Raw genomic sequence first — 26040 nt, forward strand, 5'->3', positions numbered from 1 at the left:
AGCAACACATTCAATATCATCACACTGATTGGAATCAAGGTTGGCTCACTCCTGGCTCCAATTAGCTCTGGGAGAAGTCATTAAGCTAGGGCCTCACATACTTTTTCCTCCCTGCACTGTGTATGTTTACATGTTATGTGCAATTAAACCATAGCAATATTTAATGTTTGTGTAGTATTATGTTCAGCAGACTGTGTTCTTCTATTGTTGTGACTTAGATGACGTTCAGAGCACATTTTATGCCCAATTCATGCAAAACTCCACGTAATCCCAAGGGGTTCACATACTTTTTCTTGCAACTGTATGTACCGCTATTAAAGGTAAACTTTCATAGACCATAGCCACTGTCCGGTCCAATCAGCAGGAAATCCGTGAACAGATCCAATGATGAATTGGATCAGAATGGAACATGTGATTTTTGTGACATTCATGTCCTTTCAGTTTTCAGTTGGATTTAAAAATTAGAGCTTTGTCATTGATGAGCGTGCGCACACATAACGAAGAGGTACCCCTACATGCAGGGCCTGTCCACAACTTGGCAGCAGTCAGCAGGACATTCCCCTTCTTGCAAAGGGAGCAAAAGGAGAATCGGCGACTATTATGGCACTCTTAGGAGCAGCCTTGACCAAATGGTGATGGTGTTACCGGAAGACTCCTGGGCCAGTTTGGATCAAATCGTGGCATGCCTGGAGGGTCTGTTTGGGGAGAATGTGACAATCCTGGAGTTATGGGGGAGGTTCTTCCTTCGCAGACAACAAGAGAAGGAAAGCCTCACCTACTTTGCAGTAGCCATCCAGAATCTGTGAAAGGCCTAGAAAAGAAAGATGTACATGGCTGTGCTGAAATCAGACAGATTACTGAGGGACCAGTTTGTGGTGGGCATGAAGGCCGGGACTGTCAGGAGAACCCTGCTAGAACAAATAAAAGCTTAACCCTCCTTATCTTTCAATGAAACAGTAGTGGAAGCGGTGGCATGGGAGCAGGAAGGTGCAGAAGCAACGGTAGGGGTAACAAAGAGGCATGAACCACTACAGCTGAGGAAGAAAGCCCTGGCCCCATCTCCCCTGTTGGCTAATCAGACAGCCAAAAGGGAGCATACCCAGAGTATGGCATCTATGAAGCAAGAAAATTCCACATTCAGATGAGCTGGCCCACCTCTCCATGGGTGAAAATGCACTACGGATGAATACCAGAAGTGCTGGTGGTATGGCCACTTTGGACATGTAACCAGGAACTGTGGTAGGCCAAAATCCAAAAGTACCCATAGGCAGCCGTTAAACTAGGGGCTCCCTGGGCTGTCAATACAAGGTCCCTCCAAGTCCAGTAGTCAATGCCCTAGTCAATGACCAAGAAGTCCCTTGCTTGATTGACACGTGGTCTGAAGTTACTGTCGTGGAATATGAATTCTACGCCTAGCAGTTTGAGACACATGACCAGCTGGACCTCTCCTGGCCATCCATAAAAGGTGGCCAACAACCTGCCCATCCAAGTGGAAGGCATCACCTGGGTGAATATACAAATAGAATACCAGATGGTGGAACGAGTGGGGGCCAAATTGAACAACGGCCCAGTGAGATCAGCACTACCTATTGTCCTAGGCATGAATGTTCTGAAGAACTTAGAGTTGCCACGCTTGTTGGCCTAGCTTGAACACTCAGGCTGGCATGCACAGAGCTGTGGACTACAAGCTGCCTGGCTTAATGCAATCCAAGCCCTTGAGGACTGAGTGGGTAGGGGTTGCTCGCCTGCCCCCCCCCCCCCCAAAAAAAAAAAAACTGTTCCTAGCACCTCTCCAAGAGGTAGTCTGGTCCTTGCCCATCGGTGCCCAGAAAAATAAAAGCTGATCATTGTAAGCACCCCTGTCAGTGGTAAATGGTTTTCTCATTGCTGTAACTGATACATCTGCAAGAGAGCTTGTTCTTTTGAAAACAGATTTACTGGTTAGATCACCAGATGAGCATATAAAGTAGCCTAAAAACAAAACTAAAGCAGCTGCCACATCGAAGAATTGGTAAACTACACTCTAAGAAATGTTTGCTAATGAGTTTGATACCACTTTAAAAAGATGATTGTCTTATCAGTTTTTTTTTAAACTGAACAGAGGCAGACAATCTTACCATCTTGATGAAACCAACACATTATCAGTACTGTATTAAATTCCATACTTTTATTTGACAGTCAACAGTAAGATGTATAATATTTCTCAGCATTCAGCATAATTTGAAAGGTACTATGATGCATGGTTGATGTTACATAACAAAGATTAGAGAAAGCTTATCCTAGTTTCTCATAGTCCAACCGGCAAGTATTGATAAGATGCTAAAACATTCTTATTTTGCCCTTCTCTGTTATGATCTACACACCCACTAAATTTGACCCACATTGTGGTCATATAAAGTAGGCAAGTATATTCATATGTTATCTCTACAAAATATTTAACTATTTTCTTACTCAACTGACAACAACATTATCTCAAAATTAAATACTTATGGCTTTTCTTACAATGTCCTGTGTTAGCAGGGCAGGAAATTAGAAAAGTGGGTGTCACTTGAATAGGAAGATGCATACAGTAAACAAGACCTTACAGAGGCTCCAACCCTTCCCCATGTTACTGGATAAATAGGCTTTGTTTAAATGTACATACCAAACTAACACTTTGTGAATTAGTATATTGAGGACCACATTTGCTCTACAGCTTCTTCTGACTCTTTTCCCTTAGGCCCCATTTATACCTGCAAGATGTTATGCATTTTTTTAACTTTAATGGGCTGCCCTACGAGTGACAAATGCTTCCGCTTTTTTGGCAGTGAGCCTCGCATGTTTTGGTGCAATTTTTGTGCTTTTTATCATGCATGACTGCTACCCGCATTTGGGGTGCCATTAAGAAATCCCAATACCACAAGCATGATGCAAGTTTTGGCATATTTCTTGCGTACTTACGGGAACACGAACAGAAGCGCGTATTTTTGCCTATTTTCTCAGAACACAAAGTTGTTAATTCAGCCTTAAAGAATTTGGGCTCTTCTACTATAAATACAGTGAGGAACAGAAGTATTTGAACACCCTGCAATTTTGCAAGTTCTCCCACTTAGAAATCATGGAAGGGTCTGAAATTCACATTGTAGGTGCATTCCCACTCTGAATGACAGAATTTAAAAAAAAAATTCAGGAAATCACATTGTATGATTTTTAAAGAATTTATTTGTCTTGCACTGCTGAACATAAGTATTTGAACACCTGAGAAAATCAATGTTAATATTTGATACAAAAGCCTTTGTTTGCAATTACAGGGGTCAAACATTTCCTGTAGTTCTTGACCAGGTTTGCACACACTGCAACAGGGATTTTGGCCCACTCCTCCACACAGATCTCCTCTAGATCTGTCAGATTTCGGGGCTGTCGCTGAGCAACACGGAGTTTCAGCTACCTCCAAAGATGTTCTGTTGGATTTAGGTTTGGAGACTGGCTAGGCCACTCCAGAACCTTGATATGCTTGTTACGGAGCCACTCCTTGGTTATCCTGGCTGTGTGCTTCGAGTCGTTGTCATGTTGGAAGACACAGCCACGACCCATCTTCAATGCTCTGACTGAGGGAAGGCGGTTGTTGCTCAAAATCTCACAATAAATGGCCCCATTCATCCTCTCCAGTGCAGTCGTCCTGTCCCCTTTGCAGAAAAGCACCCCCAAAGCATGATGTTACCACCCCCATGCTTCACAGTAGGGATGGTGTTCTTGGGATGCAACTCATCCTTCTTTTTCCTCCAAACACGACAAGTGAAGTTTAGACCAAAAAGTTTTACTTTGGTGTCATCTGACAACATGACTTTCTCCCATGCCTCCTCAATATTGAGTTGGCCCACCCTTTGCAGCTATAACAGCTTCAGCTCTTCTAGAAAGGTTGTCCACAAGGTTTAGGAGTGTGTCTATGGGAATATTTAACCATTCTTCCAGAAGCGCATTTGTGAGGTTAGGCACTGATGTCGGAGGAGAAGTCCTGGCTCGCAGTCTTCACTCTAATTCATCCCAAAAGTGTTCTATTGGGTTGAGGTCAGGACTCTGTGCAGGACAGTCAAGTTCCTCCACCCCAAACTCACTCATTCATGCCTTTATGGACCTTGTTTTGTGCACTGGTGCCATCCCCAAACTATTCACACAAAGTTGGGAGTATGAAATTTTCCAAAATGTCTTGCTATGCTGACGCCTTGGTATGCTGAGTTTCCTTCGCTGGAAGTAAGTGGCTAAGCCCAACCCCTGAAAAAAAAACCCCACACCATATTCCCCCCTCCACCAAACTCTTCACTTGGCACAATGCAGTCAGGCAGGTACCGTTCTCCTGGCAACTGTTAAACCCATCAGATTGCTAAACAGAGAAGTGTGATTCGTCACTCCAGAGAACACGTCTCCACTGCTCTAAAGTCCAGCAGCAGTATGCTTTACACCACTGCATCACTTTGCATTGCACTTGGTGATGTAAGGCTTGGATGCAGCTGCTTGGCCATGGAAACCCATTCCATGAAGCTCTCTTCACACTGTTGTTGTGCTGACCTGAAGGCCACACAAAGTTTGGAGGTCTTTAGCTATTGATTCTGCAGACAGTTGGCGACTTCTGCATATTGAGAGCTTCAGCGTGCCCTGACCCCGCTCTGTTACTTTATGTGGCCTACCACTTCGTGTCTGAGTTGCTGTTGTTCCCAGTTACTTCTCCTTTGTTATAATACCACTAACAGTTGACCATGGAATTTTTAGTAGCAATGAAATTTGTTGGACTTATTACACAGGTGGCAACCTATCACAGTACCACGCTTGAATTCACTCAGCTCCTGAGAGCGACCCAATCTTGCACAAATGTTTATAGAAGCAGTCTGCATGCCTAGGTTCTCAACTTTATAAACCCGTGACCATCGAGGTGATTGGAACACCTGAATCCAATGGAGTGGTGTCCTAATACATTTGTAAAATATAGTGTATATATATATGTATATATATATATATATTCTCAGATAATAGGTGAAGGATCTCTCTCTTTCTGAGTCACCCCGTCTCCATCCTGCAGTGTCCCTGTGCTCCACCTCTTACCTACCTCCCAGTACTGCCCTTGTAGAGAATACAGAACCAAGTATCAATTTGTATGGAATTTGTAATAATTACAAGAAAAGCAGTAAAACGATCCCCTGCAGCCAGCAGCAATAGACCCCTCCCACCCTGCAACAATGGACCACCTGCAACAAAATACCCCCCCCCCGGCATCAATAGTCCCCTGAGAGCATCAACTGATCTCCCCACAGTCAGCATCAATAGACCTTCCAGCAGCTAGCAACGGTAGACCCCTCCCTCAACAGTAGATCTCTCCCAGCAACAATTGGCCCCACAGCAACATAAGACTCCCCCAAGCAACAAAAGATCCTCCACTATCAACATTATTAACATTAGACGTCCCCAGCATCAATAGACACCCCCCCTCCAGTGACAATAGGTCCACCAGCAGCCAGCATCAATGGACCCTGCAGTACACCCCACCACCCCTATATATACAGTATATCTTAATGTCTTGACCAAGATGCATGGTAGTTTGCTTTTTCAGGAGCTCCTATTTTCTGTGCCATAAATATGTATAAACTCAGCTTCACCCTAAAGGAACTTACTTTAAATACAAGTGCCTCAGATGTAAGACAAATTAAAAAAAGCTATGTATTTATTAATAACTCGTTAAGTGTATTTGTTTAATCGTTTCCCCACCGCTGTATAAAAAATATACTGCTACACGGAGGCACGGGTGTGCAAAATCACGTATATAAACGTAACAAAACAATATGCAGCGCTAACGTATATTAAAAGTGATTGAAAATCAATAATAAATATGATAATAGCCAACAATGTGAGACGCTACAGAGCGCCAAATGACACAATCAAGTGGATATAACGTCCCAATATGACATATAAAGTGCTCAAGGTGATGAAGTAAAATATAATTGAGTCCAAACAGCAACCGCCTTAAGGTGCAAATCCATGATTCCTGTGATATAAAAATGGATGTATATTGCACTAACCAGAAAGCTCAATAAATTGCACATTTGAGTAATTCAAACCACTCCTGGTCATCTGGATCTGGACAGCAGAACTCTGGGGGTCATCTGGAAAACCTCAGCATGTCAAGCAACACTCAGCATACATCTCCAGGCTCCAGGGACATGACATCCATCCAGCAGGGGGGGAAGCACTCACATAGGTGCAATAAATACCAGGAACTTAACCTTGGGGGGGGGCTAATGAAAAAACGAGCCAGAGAAAGTGCTTCCAATAGTGCAATATTTTAATTGAACATTGGTCAAAGGCATAAATATAAAAGTGTGCACTCACATCTGGCATTGAAACTGAATCCAAGATGGCCACGGTCCTTCCACGAGGGGCATGCGGCGTGACGTCACCAACGTAGGGCACGTCCCTTAGGAAGTGCCTTATGTTGGTGACACCCCCCCGCCCCCTAATAAAACACTCCCTACACACAGTTAACCCTTTGATCACCCCTCACATTAACCACTTCCTGCCCAGTGTCATTAGTACAGTGTCAGTGCTGTTTTTTTAGCACTGATCACTGTATTGGTGTCACTGGGGATGTCAATGTTCCCCCCCAGTGTCAGAATGCCCACCGCAGTCCTGCAGTTGCTGATCGCCGCCATTACTAGTAGAAAAAAAAAAATCACAGTATCTATACCACCATTTGTAAGCGCTATAACTTTCACGTAAACCAATTAATTTACACGTATTGGGATTTTTTTTAGCAAAGACATGGAGCAGAATACATTTTGGCCTAAATTTCTGAAAAAAATGGATTTTTTAAATTTTTTTATTGGACATGTTTAATGGCAAAATGTCCAAAATATAGTTTTTTCTCAAAATTGTCGGTCTTTTTTTGCTTATAGCGCAAAAAATCAAAAATGCAAAAGCGATCAAATACCACTGCAAGAAAGCTAAATTTGTGGGAAATTTCATTTGTGTGTGGCGTTGCTTGACCGTGCAATTGTCAGTCAAAATAACGCAGCGCCGTACTGCAAAAAATGGCCTGGTCAGGAAGGGGGGTAAATCCTGTAACTAGTGTAAGTATCTCAATTTTTCATGATATTAGCTTCTTGCAATCCCTTGTACAACAATGCATATAACCCTATACAGGCTTACATTGGTTTATGAATTTCATTCGTTCTGCGGGACTTTTCGTATTGTGAAATATTTATAAACCGAAACGTAGTTTCCCATAGGAATGCACTGAAAACCAATTAATACCTTCTGGAGGTCAGAAAAAAGTCAAAAATTGTTTTATCTGTTCAAAACTCTTTATAAAGTGCACTTTAAAGGCATAACGGGACATGATTGAAAAAAATTTGTAAATGCATTGAAACCAATTAATCCGTTCGTATGTATTGTGAAAAAAAATCGTAAACCGAGCCATTATTTTCAATGGATTTTCATTCGTAAACTGAAAATTACATTAACCGAGGTGTTTCTAAACCGAGGTATGCCTGTATACTTATATACAATCTCCTACGTATGTCAAAAACATCCAAAATGTGGTTATTAGACACTTGTGAATGCAATGACCACAACTTATAGTCTTTCATATGTGATTTTATCCGTGCATATATAACTTTGTGCCAAACAGTTGCTCTTTATTCCTTGTGTCCACATATATTCTTTAAGGTGCTTCTCCACCAGAGACATACATATATACTCTCACCTTCTTATATGACCCAAATTGCATAGGTCAAATACCACCTTCCCCTTTTAACCCGGGTAGGTATAATGTATTGTTGGCTCCACTCTCCTCCTCACTCTGCTGCATATGGTCTCATCTCCTCTTTATCCCACATATCATTTACAAGTGTCCTGCTGGGCACCACAGTAAAAACGCCTGTCACAATATAATTTCAATGTATACAGGAATTTCCAAGATGGAGGCTCATAAACTTCCAGTTTAGCGGCTTGATGCCATCAGCCCACCCTACATGTTACATCACGTCATGTGACTTCCTCAGCCATTAGCCTTAGCCATTGGACGTACAGCCGCCTATATATACAGTACCATGTTATTCCTTAATTGTCAAAACATCTCCTAGTGGGCACCATTTTGTTGTAGCCCGCCTGTACCGCCTCCGGCAGCCATTTTCCTTTGGTCTGGCCTCATTGCAATGACAGCACAATTTCCCATTTACGATGTAGTTAAACCAGTGTTTCTCAACTCCAGTCCTCATGGACCCCCAACAGGTCATGTTTTCAGGATTTCCCTCAGATGAAACAGCTGTGGTAATTACTAAGGCAGTGAAACTGATCAAATCACCTGTGCAAAATAATGGAAATCCTGAAAACATGACCTGTTGGGGGTCCATGAGGACTGGAATTGAGAAACACTGAGTTAAACAGATGTACTTAGAAGGATGTCCCTCTGGATACAGCGTCCCTATTTCAATAGTTTTATCCCACTTGTCTGTATCATCTCGGTGTTTACCAGCCATACATCTTGATACCAATATATCTTGTTAAAAATACTGCTCATAGCACATGAGCCCCTATACATGAATGGTACCCCATACTGCATCTATTTTATAACAATATATGGTTTATTATGCTCACAATATATAGTGTATTGATTTATTACTAAAAAATATTAAATATAATATAAAACGTATCAGCATTAAAATGTTATATCATACACCCCAAGCTGATCGAATACTACCAAATATCATTGTGATGGAAGCGTAGGCAGGACAGAACACACAAAGAAGATGGTAAACACACAAAGCTTTATTGAACTATGGAAGGCACTCAATCAGGGTAGGAAGGTAGAGTCCAGGTACCCAAAAAGGGGAAGAGAGGGGAGGAGCCCAAAATAGGGCAATCTAGGTAGCGATGGCCCGAGCACTCGGGAGGGGGGGGGGTTTGTCCAGGTAGCTACGGTACTCCAGACACACAACAGGCAGTCCGAGCAAGTATTAATGCCGGCACACAATAGGGGCAGTTCAGGCAGCACTGATCCGGGCACTCGATGGGGCAGTTCAGGTAGCAATAATCCGGGCACACAATAGGGGCAGTTCAGGCAAGGGTAATCTGGGCACACAATAGGGGCAGTTTTGGGCACTCCGCAACATGCGGCTTGTAGGGACACTCACGGTAGGCGGCTTGCAGACACTCAGCAGCAGGCGGCTTGTAGGGACACTCATGGTAGGCGGCTTGCAGACACTCAGCAGCAGGTGGCTTGTAGGGACACTCATCATAGGCGGCTTGCAGACACTCAGCAGCAGGCGGCTTCCAGGGACACTCAATCAGCAGACAGGGGGAAGCTTTCCAGGGGCAATAGCAGGCTCACAGGGACTCAGCGGGGTCTTGGCTGTGGGGTCTGACCTCAGCTCAGACCTCACACAGCTTTCCAGGGACAAAGTGGTCAGCAGACAGGGTTCAGCTTTCCAGGGACAACAGCAGGCTCACGGGGACTCAGCGGGGTCTTGGCTGTGGGGTCTGACCTCAGCTCAGACCTCACACAGTTTTCCAGGGACAAAGCGGTCAAAAGACAGGGTTCAGCTTTCCAGGGACAACAGCAGGCTCACGGGGGCTCAGCTTTCCAGGGACAACAGCAGGCTCACGAGGACTCAGCGGAGTCTTGGCTGTGGGGTCTGACCTCAGCTCAGACCTCACACAGGTATCCAGGGACAAAGCGGTCAGCAGACAGGGTTCAGCTTTCCAGGGACAACAGCAGGCTCACTGGGACTCAGCGGGTTCTTTTCTGTGGGGACTGACCTCAGCTCAAACCTCAGGGACAAAGCGGTCAGCAGACAGGGCTCAGCTTTCCAGGGACAACAGCAGACTCACGGAGACTCAGCGGGGTCTTGGCTGTGGGATCTGACCTCAGCTCAGACCTCACACAACTTTCCAGGCACAAAGCGGTCAGCAGACAGGGTTCAGCTTTCCAGGGACAACAGCAGCTATGTTATGGGGGTACTATTCCTCCCACTGACACCAATGATGGGGCACTATTCCTCCCACTGACACCAATGATGGGGCATTATTCCTCCCACTGACACCAAGCATGGGGCACTATTCCTCCCACTGGCACCAATGATGGGGCGTTATTCCTCCCACTGATACCAATGATGGGGCACTATTCCTCCCACTGACACTAATGATGGGGCACTATTCCTCCCACTGGCACCAATCATGGGCTGCTATTCCTCCCACTGACACCAAGCATGGGGCACTATTACTCCCACTGGCACCAATCATGGGGCACTATTCCTTCCACTGACACCAAGCATGGGGCATTGTTCCGTTTACTGATACCAATGACAGGGTATAATTCCTCCCACTGATGCAAACGCTGATGTGTTATTATTTCCACTGAAACCAAAGTTAAGGCACTACTACTCCCAATTAAAGTCCAGGGAACCTTGGAGTCTCCACCACCATGCAATAGTCCCACTTCATTCCTCCTACACTGAAGTGTGCACACCTCCAGCCTTAACTGAGAATCCAGGGAATCTCACCATCTCCACCATCATACATGCTGCACGCGTCAGTGGAGGAGGAATGAAGTAGAACTATTGCATGATGGTGGAGACACCGAGGTCTTTGGACTTTCAGTTAAGGGTGGAGGTGTCCATGGACTGAAATCCAGGCACCTCAATATCAAAGAGAGGGGTGAAGGGGGGTGAGAGAGAGAGGGGGTCAGAGAGAGGGGATGAGAAAGAGAGAGAGGGGGTATAGAGAGAGGGAGGGAGGTCAGAGAGAGGGGGGTGTGAGAGAGAGGGGTTGAGAAAGAGAGAGAGGGGGTATAGAGAGAGGGAGGGAGGTCAGAGAGAGGGGGGTGTGAGAGAGAGGGAGGGGAGTCAGAGAGACGGGGTGAGAAAGAGAGAGGGAGGATGTGAGAAAGAGGGAGGGGAGTCAGAGAGGGGGGATAAGAAAGAGAGAGGGAGGATGTGAGAAAGAGGGAGGGGAGTCAGAGAGGGGGGATAAGAAAGAGACAGTGGGGGGTGAGAGAGAGGGAGGGGAGTCATAGAGAGGGGGGATGTGAGAGACCCCTAGCCTGTCCCTGTTTGCAGTTCCTCCTGTGCCTCCTTGTCCCAGTACCCATCTACTGTGTGTGATAAGGTATGTGTGATGCTCAGTACGATACCTTCCAAGCCAGCAGGATGTGCATGATAGCAAGCAGCGGGCAGGGTCTGGTCTTGCTCTTGGTGAGGACAGGTGGTGCTCTACTCCTTCCAGCAAATCTATGTGATGTGAGATGGAGGGGTCCCTGGCTGCCTGCACCTCCAGTTCATCCCCATTCTCTGGGATCCCGGAAAGTCTGTCTTCCGGTCCCGGGAGCAGAGAGGAGGTTGTGTGAGGGGGTGCGCATGCGCCAAACATCACCATAGCAACATCTGACGCTGGAGTGGCCATCGGATACAGACAGCTAGATGAGCCACAGGACACAAATACTGGGGGAGGCGGGAGAACCTCATACAGTACAGTTGATAGGTAAAAGAAAAGGGAGTGATAGAAGGTGCAGGAGTGGTCAGTAATGGGCAAGGAGTAGCCAACAATAACACTCCCCCCCACATTATTTCCAATCGCAAATGCCAAATGGAAATTTTAAGCCCTGCTGTAGTCTATACTGAATCTTCCCTTATACAGTTGTGTTCAAAATAATAGCAGTGTGTTGAAAAAAGTGAATAACGTTCAAAATCCTTCTAATAGCTTTTATGTCCATACACACAAATGCATTGGGAACACTACACATTCTATTCCAAATCAAAACATGAAGAAAAATATATCAAATTTGTGTTGTTCCTCTAAAAAAAATTGAAGAAAAGTGAATATTAGACTGTTCAAAAAAATAGCAGTGTTTGTATTCTTCTTTACAAACTCAAACATTCACTATATAAACTGAAAAATGTTTGAAGATTTTGCTTTCCTTTGAATCACTTAATTAATATTTAGTTGTATAAGCACTGTTTCTGAGAACTGCTGTACATCTGTGTTGCATGCAGTCAACCAACCTCTGGCACCTGTGAACAGGTATTCCAGCCCAGGATGATTGGACTACATTCCACAGTTCTTCTCTATTTCTTGGTTTTGCCTCAGAAACTGCATTTTTGATGTCACCCCACAAGTTTTCTATTGGATTAAGATCCGGGGATTGGGCTGGCCACTCCATAACGTCAATCTTGTTGGTCTGGAACCAAGATGTTGCACGTTTACTGGTGTGTTTGGGGTCGTTGTCTTGTTGGAACACCCATTTCAAGGGTATTTCCTCTTCAGCATAAGGCAGCATGACCTCTTCAAGTATTCTGATGTATTCAAACTGATCCATGATCCCTGGTATGCGATAAATAGGCCCAACACCATAGTATGAGAAACATCCCCATATCATGATGCTTGCGCAACCATGCTTCACTGTCTTCACAGTATACTGTGGCTTGAATTCAGTGTTTGGGGGTCATCTGACAAACTGTCTCCGGCCACTAGACCCAAAAAGAACAATCTTACTTTCACCCGTCCACAAAATGTTGCGCCATTTCTCTTTAGGCCAGTCAGTGTGCTCTTTGGCAAATTGTAACCTCTTCAGCACGTCTTTTTTTCAACAGTGGGACTTTGCGGGGGCTTCTTGCAGATAGCTTGGCTTCACATAGGCGTCTTCTAATTGTAACAGTACTCACAGGTAACTTTCGACCTTCTTTGATCTTCCTGGAGCTGATTGTTGGCTGAGTCCTTGCCATTTTGGCTATACTTCTATCCATTTGAATGGTAGTTTTTCGCTTTCTTCCACATCTTTCAGGTTTTGGTTGCTATTTTAAAGCATTTGCGATCATTTTAGCTGAGCAGCCTATCATTTTCTGCACTTCTTTATATGTTTTCCCCTCTCCAATCATCTTTTTAATCAAGGTACGCTGTTCTTCTGAACAATGTCTGGAACGACCCATTTTCCTCAGAATCTCAGAGAGAAATGCACTGTAACCAGCCTGTACAACATTTGCTGCCTTCCTTCCTTAAATAAGGGCAATAATTGCCACCTGTTTTTCAAAGAATGAATGAGCTCACTAATAGAACTCCACACTGCTATTATTTTGAACATGCCCCTTTCAATTAGTGATTCAATTACACAGAATCAGCAGCATGCATGTCATGACTGTTGGGTCTGTTGGATTTCTATTACTCTACTACACCTGCTAGTAAATTATTTGCCATGTAGAAATATCATTTCTACCAAAAACAGTGATTATTTTGAACACAACTGTACATACAGTTGTGCTATTAGAGACCATAAAAATGTTTGCGTTTACACCAAAGTTCTTCTTTTAACTTTCTTTATCCAAGGGCACATTATTCTAGAATGTAAAAATAATTAATTCTAGATTCAGATTTTTTTTTACTACTTGTTAGAGCAGCAAAATGAGAGTGACTACGTATAGGAAAGGTTACTTTTTACACCACACCTCTTTATCTGATGAAGTGCATTTATCAGCCAAGATCCTCATACCCTGATGTAAGTGGCTGATACAGATGTGTCAGAACTATCTGTGGTAGAGTTTATTTATAGAGAAAGCTCTGTAAATACATACATGATATTTAACATCCTATAAAAGGGGTTGGTGGTTATTCATCAAATATCCTCTGTAGGCACCATCCCTTCATATAAATACAACCTATAACACCTTTCACCTCAAAGTGGGGTGGAGGAAAAGAGGGACTTTAGTGTGACATACAGAGAAAACAAAAGATTTATAAAAATAAAACAACTTTATTGCATACATAACAATGAAAAGTCAAGATCAATCTCATTTTCATAAAAAACATGGTCATCCAGTACGTCAATTAATGGTGTTTGGTGACTGATGTGTTTCGTGGTTAATTTGCTTCTTCAGGATCCACGCCTACCACATACATGTCAGAAAAACCAGTCCGGTAGCTGTGGATCCTGAGGAAGTGAATTAACCATGAAACACGTTGGTCCCAGACACCATTGATTTAAAATCGCATATATCATGAACTGTATTGTCAGAATTGTATTAATATTGGATGAACAGGATTTTATGAAACTGAGAATGATCTTGTCTTTTTATTGTTATTCACAGTATATAATAAAGTTATGTTTTTATAAATCTTTTGTTTACTTCTTTGGCACATGAAAGTCACACTTTTCCTCCACCCACTTTGAGGTGAAAAGTGTTATAGGTTGTACATATGTGATATTGTCTACTTCACATTAGGAAAGTGGTAACATTTGAATAATATCCCACCATGGTTTTTATGGCTAATCGTCAGCTGGTGTGGTGCTATTTTCTGTAATTATCGGACTTGATTCATGATGCAAAGGAAAGTTCAGTAGAAAAATAGCCTTAACCGCTTATGGACTGCCCTATAGCCTGTGCACAAAATCACGTATATACTGTATACACGTGATTTTTAATAGCCAAGCGCCCTACCCGCACCGCCATTCGCACCCACGGATGTCAATCACTGGGTCCCGCCCGGTAATTACCCGCTGGCGCCTGGTGATTACTGAACATCTCTGACGGGGAGGAAGTTTGTTTTGTTTACAATCTTCTTCCTTGTCAGCTGGAGCACACTGCTCGGGATGGCTGTGCACAGTACAGCCATCCCGATCAGTGTGCTTACAGTGAAGAACACACCCCCGTCTCCTAGTAAAACACACACAGCACACAGTTAACCCTTTGATCACCCCGGATGTTAACCCCTTCCTGCCCAGTGCCATTGCTACAGTGTCAGTGCTTTTTTTAGCACTGATCACTGTATTGGTGTCACTGGAGATCTCAGTGACACCAAGTTAGTTCCCCCCAGCGTCAGAATGTCCGCCGCAGTCCCGCTAAAAGTTACTGATCGCCACCATTACTAGTAGAAAAAAAAATTCCATTATCTATACTGCCATTTGTAAATGCTATAACCTTCACAAAAACCAATTAATTTACACGTATAGGACTTTTTTTTTAGCAAAGACATGTCGCAGAATACATTTTGGCCTAAATTTATGATGAAATTAGATTTTTAAATTTTTTTTACTGGACGTGTTTATAAAAGTCCAAAATATTTTGTTTTTTTTCTCAAAATTGTCGGTCTTTTTTTGCTTATAGCGCAAAAAATAAAAAGCGCACAGGCCATCAAATATCACCAAAAGAAAGCTTAATTTATGGGAAAAAAGGATGTAAATTTCACTTGGGTGCAAGGTTGCGTGCCCGCGCAATTGTCAGTTAAAGTAACGCAGCGCTGTAAAGGAAAAAATGGCCTGGTCATGAAAAAGGGTAAATCCTCAGGAGGGCAAGTGGTTAAAACATGTAGTCATTAAAGTCATAAAACATATAGACCAGTCATTGTGTTCAAATTGTATTAAAAAAAACAGCTTACGCTATAAACCATCTGTAAGGTACGTGTCGTACAACTAAGGAAATAAAAGGAACAATACTTCTGGGACCACCTGCTGTTCATAATGTAGACTTTTTAAAAGCTTGTTGGTCTTACACGTCATAAAGACAATATTTATAAAAAAAAGGAATAGTATTTCTTCATCTGAATACAAGACTTCCTGCTGTGGTATGGTTTCCATAGCAACACTTCCTGTGGCTTTGATGGAAAGAGGTAGTGTGGTTTTTGAGGATGCTCGGACTGATAGGGCTGGGTGGTGCTATTTTCACCAAGACCCATCTATACTTCAGAAATGAGAGACTGCAGATAATATTTGAGGGATGCCTGGTAAAATGAAGTACCTGGAAGTTCCTAATGGCAGATTGGTAAGTGATGCATTTCCGCATGATGCCAAGGGCAGCTAACATACTGATTAACTACAATCTGGCTTTCATCGAGTTTCCGTGTGTTTTTCTTTGCAATGAGTTCCTCATTTAATTAAACTTCATTTGCATGGAGCTGGAATATTTAAAAAAATACATGTAAAAGTTGACAGGTCCTACTCTAAGAAAGTTAGTTGTTAATAATTCATAATCAATGTGTTGTTTCTGCTAGCTGTGATGGTGTGCTATTCTTATAGCTTCTAGTGGGATACGTATTAAGCAGCTAAACATAGCATGTACATAGAAAAGTAAATGCATACACACAGGAACACAACAAAGCTCAAAAAGAGTGCAGTAATTCCGGGCAAACAATCAGCAGTTATTGTTTAGACTGTTCTAAACAAAGTGAAACTGAAATCTGATTAGCTGTCATTTACTTTCGAAAGTATTTGCAAAACTAAAATGCAAAAGATATAACTGGCTCATGATATTTATAAGAAATAACATTGTAGATCATTGCTCCACAGAGTATATGATTACTTTAGGGATCAGAAAATAAATGTCTTCCTGTTGGACAAAATGCTTGATATAATTTTTTTGCCTTCCTATTGATTAAGTGTGTGTTTTAAGTACCAGGAATGCAGTTTTTTTTTAAACATCCATTTACTTTTGTCTTTTTGGATAACTTTAATGGGCGTGTTTTTTTTCAGTTTATATAACTTTGCCCCAATTTCTTTAATTTTTCTTGGTGAGTAGTTAGATAAACAGTATTTATATAGGGTTAGTAATGTTATTTTTGATATTGTTTTTGGTACTTTACTGTTTTCATCATCAGAAATACATTAAATTCCTGTTATTCCAAACTACAAATAGCTATTTCAGACTTTTTGGCCATCATTAGTGCTATGCATGGATACCATAGCTTCTATGGAGTAGGGTTTGGGACCCAATGAGACAGTAGAACCATGCAGGTTCTACTAATATAGCGTGTCTTTTCCAACTCCCCTAAAATCCTTTTATTTTTGGTATATTTGATACAATGAGACACGTGAATACCTTCTGTTTTAGGAAGGTTTCACTGTGATTTGCACTGATTCGGTTGCAGGGCTTTTGGATTGCTTTAGTCCCTTTTTACCATAACCTGTATAATTTTATACTGTCTTGTTGGGTCCCAAGTTCTACTCTATAGAAGCTAAACACGTGCGTTTTGATTTTCAGATTCAGATGTATACGAATCCCCAAATGGACATAGTAACGAATGTCATTGAACCCGACAAAAGTTTTACCAAAAAATGCATTTGTTTAATTTGGATGATGTCACACAATTCGATAGCGGTTCAGGCCCATGGGGAAATTAATTAAATTCTCAAATTCGTTCGATAATTTAGATTTGAGTAAATTTGTGATTTAAATTGAATTTGTAACTGTCACAGTCAGTCAGTTCAGTTCCACAGACTAATGTAACTCTTAGATTTGAAAAATTCAGGAGCTGATGAATTTGCAATATTTATTCCGTTGCGTGCGATATATATCAAACCCTTCTAACAGTTTCGATATATGAATCCACTCAAAATATTGAAACTGAAAACTAATATATAGCAATCTTCTGAAAAAAACATTTTCAAATCCATCTGGACCAACGAATATGCAAAACAAGGGCCGAAGACATAAAATGCATTCCAAAATTTAATTAGTTCAACACAATGAAATGAAATTGTTCAACGAACCAATGCATCCGAAATGAAGTTAAAATTTCCGGTGCGCACATGTCTAGTAGAAGCCATGTTTTCCGTATACTAAACGGATAATGGCTAAAAATGGCTGTACACCAGTGGTTCTGGATGACATAAAGCAATACAGCAATTTGTATAACTGAATTTTGTATAAGCATTTATGTTTTTCTGGTTTTGTTTTATTTTATTGCGATGCAAAATCATTTTAGTCTATAAAGTAGCCTCAAAAAATGCACTCAACATGAGATGATGGCTAGAAAATCCAATGGCTGTTCTACTGATTATAGCATAAAAATAAACAATGTTTAGGTTAGCGGGGTAAACTTTTGCAATTTATTGGGCCATCTTTGGCTCTGTCCTTTTCTTGGGGAAACATGAGCAATAAATGAGAAATCCATTTTGAGTGATCTATTTTTCCATGAGATTAGTCAAGCAGAGTTAACAATTGTATATTTTTGGATGACACTCAATCTCATGTGTATGGTAGCTTTAGGCTAGCTGTACATGGAGCAGATGACTCCTCTTTAAATTCTGAAATGCTTACCTGAATTTTGCATTGGTGTTGTATTGGGAGTGCTGGAATGGGGCTGTTTATGGTCAGCTTTAATCTTTATTATCTTGAAGCAGATGGATTTAACTCCAGCTGCTTATTACCTTTGCATGTGGACCAGTGCTGATGGAACCATGTAGTCCAGCATTTTAAGGTATTTAAAATCAGCACATTTTTAGCTTCCTATACAGAAGGGATTGGTTAAAAGCCCTGTCAGTTTTTTTTGTTTGTTTCGTCCCCTTGGGGAGATTTCACTTTCTGACTTGTAAAGATGAGGTTAGTAGAAATTTCTCACCAGTGAAGGGAAAATCTCTCTAAGACAGTTGTCACTGGAAGAGGTGATAGAAAATTACTTTTGAAAAAAACATGTTAAAGATTGTACGGGAAGCTCAGTGGCTTAGTGGTTAGCACTAGAGCCCTTCACTGCCATGAGCCACTGCTTGCAGCACTAGGGTCCTAGGATTACTAGGGTTTAAATCCCAACTAGGAAACTAACTGCATGGAATTATTAGAATAAGGTCCTTGGTTCCAATTTCCAACCAGGACACTACCTATAGGAGGGAGCGTGGCGCAACCTAGACATGGTGCTCTCATGCTCGCAGTACCCAGAAACCCAGAGGAGCTGGCTTGATTACAGCAGCATAACATACCTATTATTTCCTCTTTCCTAGCTGGTGCGGGATATATAATAAAAATTTTTCCCTGAGCTGGACTTTAAATGTTGGAATTTAAATGACATAAAAACTACTTGTGAATTAGTTTCAAAAGTAATTTTTAAGTACTGTAATTTGCTTCATTTTAATTCTTGGTGTTCCTTTCATGAAAGTCCTTGGTAAAGCACCTCGGTAAAGCATTTCCTCTTCTAGGATAACTATCTCCCAGATGCAATCCTACATTGTCAACCTTTCACATGCTGTTCTAATGAAGACTACAAATGGCTGTTCATAGGCATGGTCTATTATAGTCTATATTTTAGGAAGTCACTCCAGAGCAATAATGTGCAGCTGGCGCTGGAGCAAATGCATGTACAAAGGAAGTGGCAGAAAGAGGCTGTTGGAAATCAGCAGCATTGAAATGGGGAATAGGAAAAAAAAGTGAAATCAATATGTTATGGAAAGAAACATTAATTATACACTGTGCTGAGCAAAGTAAATGTTATTCAGTTGGGTTTACAAATACTTTAAGTTATAGAGTGATAGATCAAAGCATAAAACCAAATACCCCACATAGAACATTATCAATGCTGGATTCTCAGTGGTCAAACATAATGTACTGTTGTTATCTACTGTAGTCTTGATGTTGCAACACAAAAATTCAGCTTGTGGTTGTTTGGTTGAAATCACTAAATAACTATTTCTTGACTAAGGTAGTGGTATGTACAGTATGTGTTTATATTTGTGCTTAGCACAGCTGTCCCAAATCATTCCAGTGCTGAGAATAAATTCAGTTGCCTTTTGTAGCTACATTCCGTAAATGTATTTATGTGTTGATGTACCGTATTTGCCGGCGTATAAGACGACTGGGCGTATAAGACGACCCCCCTACTTTTCCTGCTAAAATGTAGTGTTTGGGCTATACTCGCCGTATAAGACTACCCCTCTTCCAATGCACACCAGTGGGAGGAATAGTGCCCCATCATTGATGTCAGTGGGAGGAATAGTGCCCCATCATTGGTGTCAGTGGGAGGAATAGTGCCCCATCATTGGTATCAGTGGGAGGAATAGTGCCCCATCATTGGTATCAGTGGCAGGAATGGTGCCCCATCATTGGTATCAGTGGGAGGAATAGTGCCCCATCATTGGTATCAGTGGGAGGAATAGTGCCCCATCATTGGTATCAGTGGCAGGAATGGTGCCCCATCATTGGTATCAGTGGCAGGAATAGTGCCCCATCATTGGTATCAGTGGCAGGAATAGTGCCCCATCATTGGTATCAGTGGCAGGAATAGTGCCCCATCATTGGTGTCAGTGGGAGGAATGGTGTCCCATCATTGGTGTCAGTGAGGGGTGGAATAGTGCCCCATCATTGGTGTCAGTGGGGGGTGGAATAGTGCCCCATCGTTGGTGTCAGTGGGGGGGGGATAGTGCCCCATCGTTGGTGTCATTGGGGGGGAGGAATAGTGCCCCATCGTTGGTGTCAGTGGGAGGAATAGTGCCCCATCGTTGGTATCAGTGGGAGGAATAGTGCCCCATCATTGGTATCAGTGACACCAATGATGGGGCACTATTCCTCCCACTGAGACTTGCTGACCCTGTTCTCGTATGGTGCTGCTGCAGCCAGCATATGTGGTTGCAGCAGCACCTCTACACAGAACACTTACCTGCTGCTCCGGCACTCAATTTTTGCGGGGCCGCTCGGCTCCGCCCCCTCGCCGGTGATTGGCCGCCTGTGTGCCTTTCCTGAGCTACAGTTCTGGCGGCCAATCACCGGTGAGGAGGCGGAGCCGAGCAGCCGCACGAACATCCAGTGGCCGAACTGAAGGAGACGCCGCGCTTCCTGGACCGGATCGTTGTGGGACTGGATCCAGGTAAGAGACATCAGCCCCTGCAAACCCCTGTACTTAATGCCGCAGCCCCCCTAACATGTGTACCGGCATATAAGACGACCCTCGACTTTTGAGAAGATTTTCAAGGGTCAAAAAGTCGTCTTATACGCCGGCAAATACGGTAGGTTGATTTGTAAGTTGGTTTCTGTAGGACTGCATTGCAGAGTGAATACAGCAACTGTAATAGTAAGGGGTAACTCCGGCCCAGAAACAAACATGCAGTGTTTTGAATCGTGTATGTGTAACCAGAATTGCTGTTATTAAACTATGCAGGCTTTACAATATAGTGCATTATTATTGTTAACTTTTCCTTAATTTAGTTCCTTTTGCTTCATTACAAGATGGAACTTATTCGGACTTAGAGCTCCTGATTCTTTCAAGCATAACACACTGAATGCTGGGAGATGTAGTTTGGGTTAGGAGCAGTGTTGATACATTGCAGGAAAAAGAAAATAAAGGACCCAGTGTGCCTGGAGGCAGGTGAAGCCATATAAATAGAAAAGCCCAGAAAAGAGCAGGCCATTGGGAGAAGGCTGTCAATGTATGCAGAAGGGAAAGACTTGTCAGAGAGAGAGAGCTGAGGAGGCCAGTTAGAGATGTTGCATCAATGACAGGATCTTTCAGTTCCAGAGAGATGTGTGATTAGATGCTGGACTGAGTTAAAGTTGGGGTGCTGCTGGCTTCTGTGGTCAAGTCCTGCACAGAAGCCTAATGCTTGTGTCACCAGAGGGTTTTGGCGCATAGTGCCCAGTCTAGCTGTTTGTTACTACTGCTTAACCAGAGACCCCTCTATGCCACAGAGTCCAATATTTCATCTGATCACTGCAGGAAGACTCCTAAAATCAATGCCATCTTAAAGGTGATTCCCTCTATTGTAAGACAGCCTGCTACAACAGACAAATGGGAGCTGGTGAGTGGGTCATTGACGTATTACAGACCTTTTTGTTGCGCTTTTATTAGGATATACTGCCCTTTGCTTCTACTGCTACTTCCTATCTGTTGGCTACTGAGCAGAATTAGTCTTGTCAGCCAGAGCATACCACAGAAACTTAAAGCTTAATCCTTTGTCTGGCCCCTCCCACACTGGGAGCTTATTGTTTCCTAGAGATTGCTCACTGAGTGCAGGGATATCCACCTTCCATAAATCTTCAAGGGCCCCAACGTAACCGGCAGAAAATTAAACCTAGAGACTGTACATAGTTTAGTTGCTCTTGAGTGCAGTTTTCAGCACACTACCAGTTCTTTGTTGCAAAGGCCTAAGATTAGCTCACTCATTTCAAGAGTCTTTAGGCAATGTAGTCCTGATCTGTTTGGTACCTGTTTGTTGTTGCCTTTTACCACTTGTTTGTGAGTAGAGCTACAGTTTATGCTGGTCTTGTTTGAGTTTATGGTATCACCATAACCAAATCAAGTGAAGCTTTGTTGTAGTATATGCTGAAAAATCTATCTGTTATAATCACTTTAGGGTGACCCTAAGGTATTAAAAAAGTATTAATTTATCTCTACAAATGTACACCCGAGTGCCAGTGGTGCTCAGGTATTTGCCAAGGTCAAAGTAAGAACAGAGGACCCGACATAACCAGCAGCTCCTGCGTGGGTTGCGTTAGATATGGTTTCCTTACTATGGTCATTAATGGAGACCAAATAGAATATGTTTGGATTTCTATTTTGAAATTTAATTGGAGGAATATAGATGCTCTTATTTCTAATCTCTTTTTCAAAAAACTGTAAATTAGTTTTTTTCTATATTCCACTTCAAATTCAATTTTTGTAGTGGTGTGCCCAATTACAATTACACATTAGGCATAGGCACCTTTAACTCCTTAAATTCCCATGACCCCATGTTTTTCTAAACATGCCCACACAGTGTAATTTTCTCAGTTTCCCTCCGTCAGGAGCTCAGAGAAGCAACACCTGATAAGGCAGAAGTAGCTAAGCAAGTGATCTACAGCCAGGTAAAAGGCCCTCCACTGTTAGAACTGGTGTGCACGTATCTGGCCCAGTATCTAAAAGCACACAGCTTCTTCAAAAACCCCAGCTGCTGTGAGGAACTTTTCTCCAATTGCTCCCAGAGTACTGCAGTTCTAGTGGGGTGGCCCTTTTGTCCTTGAGCCTTGGATTGCTCCAGCTGGTTACCTGTGTTGCCAGCGGTACCCTGGACTTCACTGAGAGGGATGCTGTTTATGGGGATTATCACAAGTAACTGTAGTGATTCTCAGCTAGATTCTCTGGTGGTATATACTATGCTATATAATATGCTATGATATACTATGAGACTATGCTGTGCAGCCACAATTTTACCCTGATTGAGCTGCAGTTTATATTTATGCAGCTTTCAAATGTTTGCATTATTCTGCAGTGTATGCATACTCTAGTTTTTGGTTCTGCTGTATTCAGTGGAGAAGCAATTTATTTTTCAGGTCTGGTCAGGTTGATCCCTAATCCTGGGGGTTGATTGCTCCTGCCTGCTTCTGGAAGAGAATAAGCTTTAAAAAATAGAGCAGAAGGGTCAGCAAATAGGCTATATAGGCTATATAGGTCTGGGCAGCACAGTGGCTAAATGGTTAGAACTTCTGTCTGGCAGTAGTAGGGTCATTGGTTCAAATCCCAGCCATGGCACCTCCTGCCTGGAGTTTGCATGTTCTCCCTGTGCCTGTGTGGGTTTCCTCTGGGTACTCCGGTTTCCTCCCACTCCACAGACATGCTGGTAGGTTAATTGGATCCTGTCTAAATTGGCCCTAGTATATGTGTGTATGAATATGAGTTAGGGACCTTAGATTGTACACCCCTTGAGGGTTAGGGACTGATGTGAATGTACAATATATATGTAAAGCGCTGCGTAAATGGACGGCGCTATATAAGTACCTGAAATAAATAAATAAATATGGCCTCAGACAATCCCTGTGAGGGGATGCCCAGAGGGTGGTTGGGGAGAAGATAATGTTGGGGAAGGCTTGTTTAGAGTTCTCTTTTTACTGGGGCCTGTGCCCCTGGGAGACAGCCTGTGTTACTGAAGAGCTGTTACAGCTGAGTTTCAGCATGTGCTTGGCTGAGGGCCTGGAGAAACCTGGATTTAGGGAAACTTGCTGGAGGACACTACCTTAGGGAGCTGGGCTGGAGAAGGACCCTATTTCACTGAAGAGTGTTGCCTGGAAGCTGGTTGAACTGTCCTTGGACATTGAGAGTAGGACCTTTTTGCCTGGGACTCCAGGTGTGCCTGTGCTTTAGGGGTTGAATTCAAGAGGTTGCTACAAGGACTGCGACTGCTTATACAGAGTCTCAGATGGACTGGCTACCCCCTCTACCTCCAGCAATATTTAAGACTGCTGCTAAAGGATTTTTGCTTGTACTGTAAATCTGTCTTCCTGTACCTGCTGGAGTATCTTGCACCTTTCTCTCCTGTTTAATTATTGCAATAAATCTACAAAAAGACGTCCCCTAGATTGAGCATGTGTTTGTAAGTGTGCTTTGGAACTGTTACCTGGGCCTGGCAGCCTCTGAGCAGGTAAGGGAGACATGATTAATTTTCAACGGCCCTGCCGGGGGTAAGCACTACACAGGGTTAAAGTATTTGTGAACACACTGCTTCAAAAGGCCATTAAAATACAGCATATTAAATTAAATGTCTCAAAACACATTTCTTTACTTTTTTTCTTTTAAACTTTTACTTATGTAGCCAGGTGCTTGGATAAGAATTGAGAGTGAGAGAAAAACTTTGCTGCAGCTGCTCTCCATGCTTTCACTAAACTCTTCATGTTGACCTAGCAACATTGCCTGCCTCCAGCCAGTAGAGGGAGCAGAAAAGCCTAAAAAATTAAAGAGACCTCTATGCTGGCCACAATCGAAAGTGGGAATTGAGTTTCAGGAAGGGAGTCATACTATGGGCTCTTATGGACCATTGGACTACAGTTCCCAAAGTGAGACAGCAATAGGCTTGCCATGAGGGAGATTAGAGCGTGTACACCGTTGTTCAGTGTGCTCCATCACTGCTTTATATCGGTGGTCTGAGCAAGATCTGGAGTATTGAGTTTGGGGGTGCCGACAGACAGAGTTACCTGGGCTGAGAATAGCGAGTGGAATAACTGCTGTTTGTGAGCTGCAGTTTTGCTGGGACTGGTGAACTGCTGCTGTGGGGATTTACTATCTGCTGCTAGAGAGACTGGGCCCCAACGCTAGCCAGCTGAAGAGTTAGGACAAAAGACTGCCCCTTTTCAGCTGCTACACAGAGACCTTCACTTATTATTTATGCTAAGAGGTATCTCTCAGAGGACATTGTGCACTCTAGACTAGTTCTAGTATTATTATTCACAGTGTAGTTAATACTTATATGCACTGTTTATTGTTGACATTGTTGAATTGCTGATTCCTGCCAGTCTAGTGGTACAGAACTCTATTCTAAGTTACTTTGACATAGTGATTATACTGTCTAGAGGACGATATCTGAACCTACCTTCTGTGTGTTCCTTTATGCCTAAACCACCATTTACATTAACCCATACCAAAACATTGAGTTCACTTACCACTAAATAGTCTTGTGTCTATTTCCTGGTATTAATTCACAACCAAGTTAAAGGTATCTATGCTTGTATCTTTCTAAGTGCTTGCAGTAACTTTCATACAACCAGATGTGTCAGAGGGGCTGAGGTCGTTCTTGAAGTCACGGCATAGAATAGAGAACCCAAATAACCAAGCAGCACCTTTTGGGGGTAGAGCTACATTTGGTTGGCACATGTCAGCTCATCAGTCCCCCTTACACATGATGGGGGGAGGGAGTCTTGTCCATTTAGTAAGGGTATATGCTTACTTACACACACAGTGGAGAAGTTCCCCATGTGTGAATCATGTCGAACACAACAGGTGGGCAGTATTATGTTACATAGCAAGCTAGTGAGTGGGTGGATTACATGACACAGTAGGCAGGCAGACCACCATTTAAAGCACTATTAACTAAGGTGTGGTAGCGTATAGCCAACGGCCTCTCGCCAGCTCCTTTGGTGTTGACTTGGCTCATCCCACTTTTCATCCGGGGCTCAGCAGTGTCGTCAGCAGTAACGTCCTTCTAATCACCAGTTGGCAAAATCAGACTCAACAGTGGTGTTCTCACAGATCAAGGGATGTCCGCTATTTAGCCTCCTTGCATCCCTGACACTGTGGTAAACTGACCAAACAGCAGCCTCTTACATTGTGTGTCTTCCATCACATCCTCTCTGTGACTGTCCCTAGCCCAGAAACTGTCCTTTCTTTTTCTCTCTCCAGAGCTCCGGTGATGCTGGAATCTGTAATTTTATAGCAAATCTAAAGCACATGCTCAATCTCTCTGGAGAGTGCATTCTCCTGAAGTCTTAGATCCTGAAGACTCTTGTCATTCTCAGGATGCATAGCAGCTCAGTTTCCTCTTCCTCTTTGTGTTCCTGGGTGGTGAGCGTGGTTTGCACAAGCTACATA

At 42.8% G+C, this 26040-nt stretch overlaps 1 protein-coding gene across 2 annotated transcripts in view; it reads left to right on the forward strand.

Moving 5' to 3' along the window:
• The window catches only part of RGS14 (regulator of G protein signaling 14), a 152188-nt gene that overhangs the window by 49847 nt on the left and 76301 nt on the right, over positions 1-26040 (forward strand). Inside the window, exon 1 of one of the 2 annotated variants that reach the window (XM_089671124.1) lies at positions 15647-15770. The exons of the other annotated variant lie outside the window; for it this stretch is intronic. Coding sequence (XP_089527250.1) covers positions 15726-15770 — 45 coding nt within the window. The 5' untranslated portion in view covers positions 15647-15725. Of the gene's footprint in view, positions 1-15646; positions 15771-26040 lie in introns of those variants that run through there. 2 annotated transcript variants of the gene reach the window in all.

Source organism: Staurois parvus, unplaced genomic scaffold (genome assembly GCF_062004578.1).
Source record: "Staurois parvus isolate SC_StPar_1 unplaced genomic scaffold, SC_StPar_1.0 ptg000099l, whole genome shotgun sequence".
NCBI lineage: Eukaryota > Metazoa > Chordata > Amphibia > Anura > Ranidae > Staurois > Staurois parvus.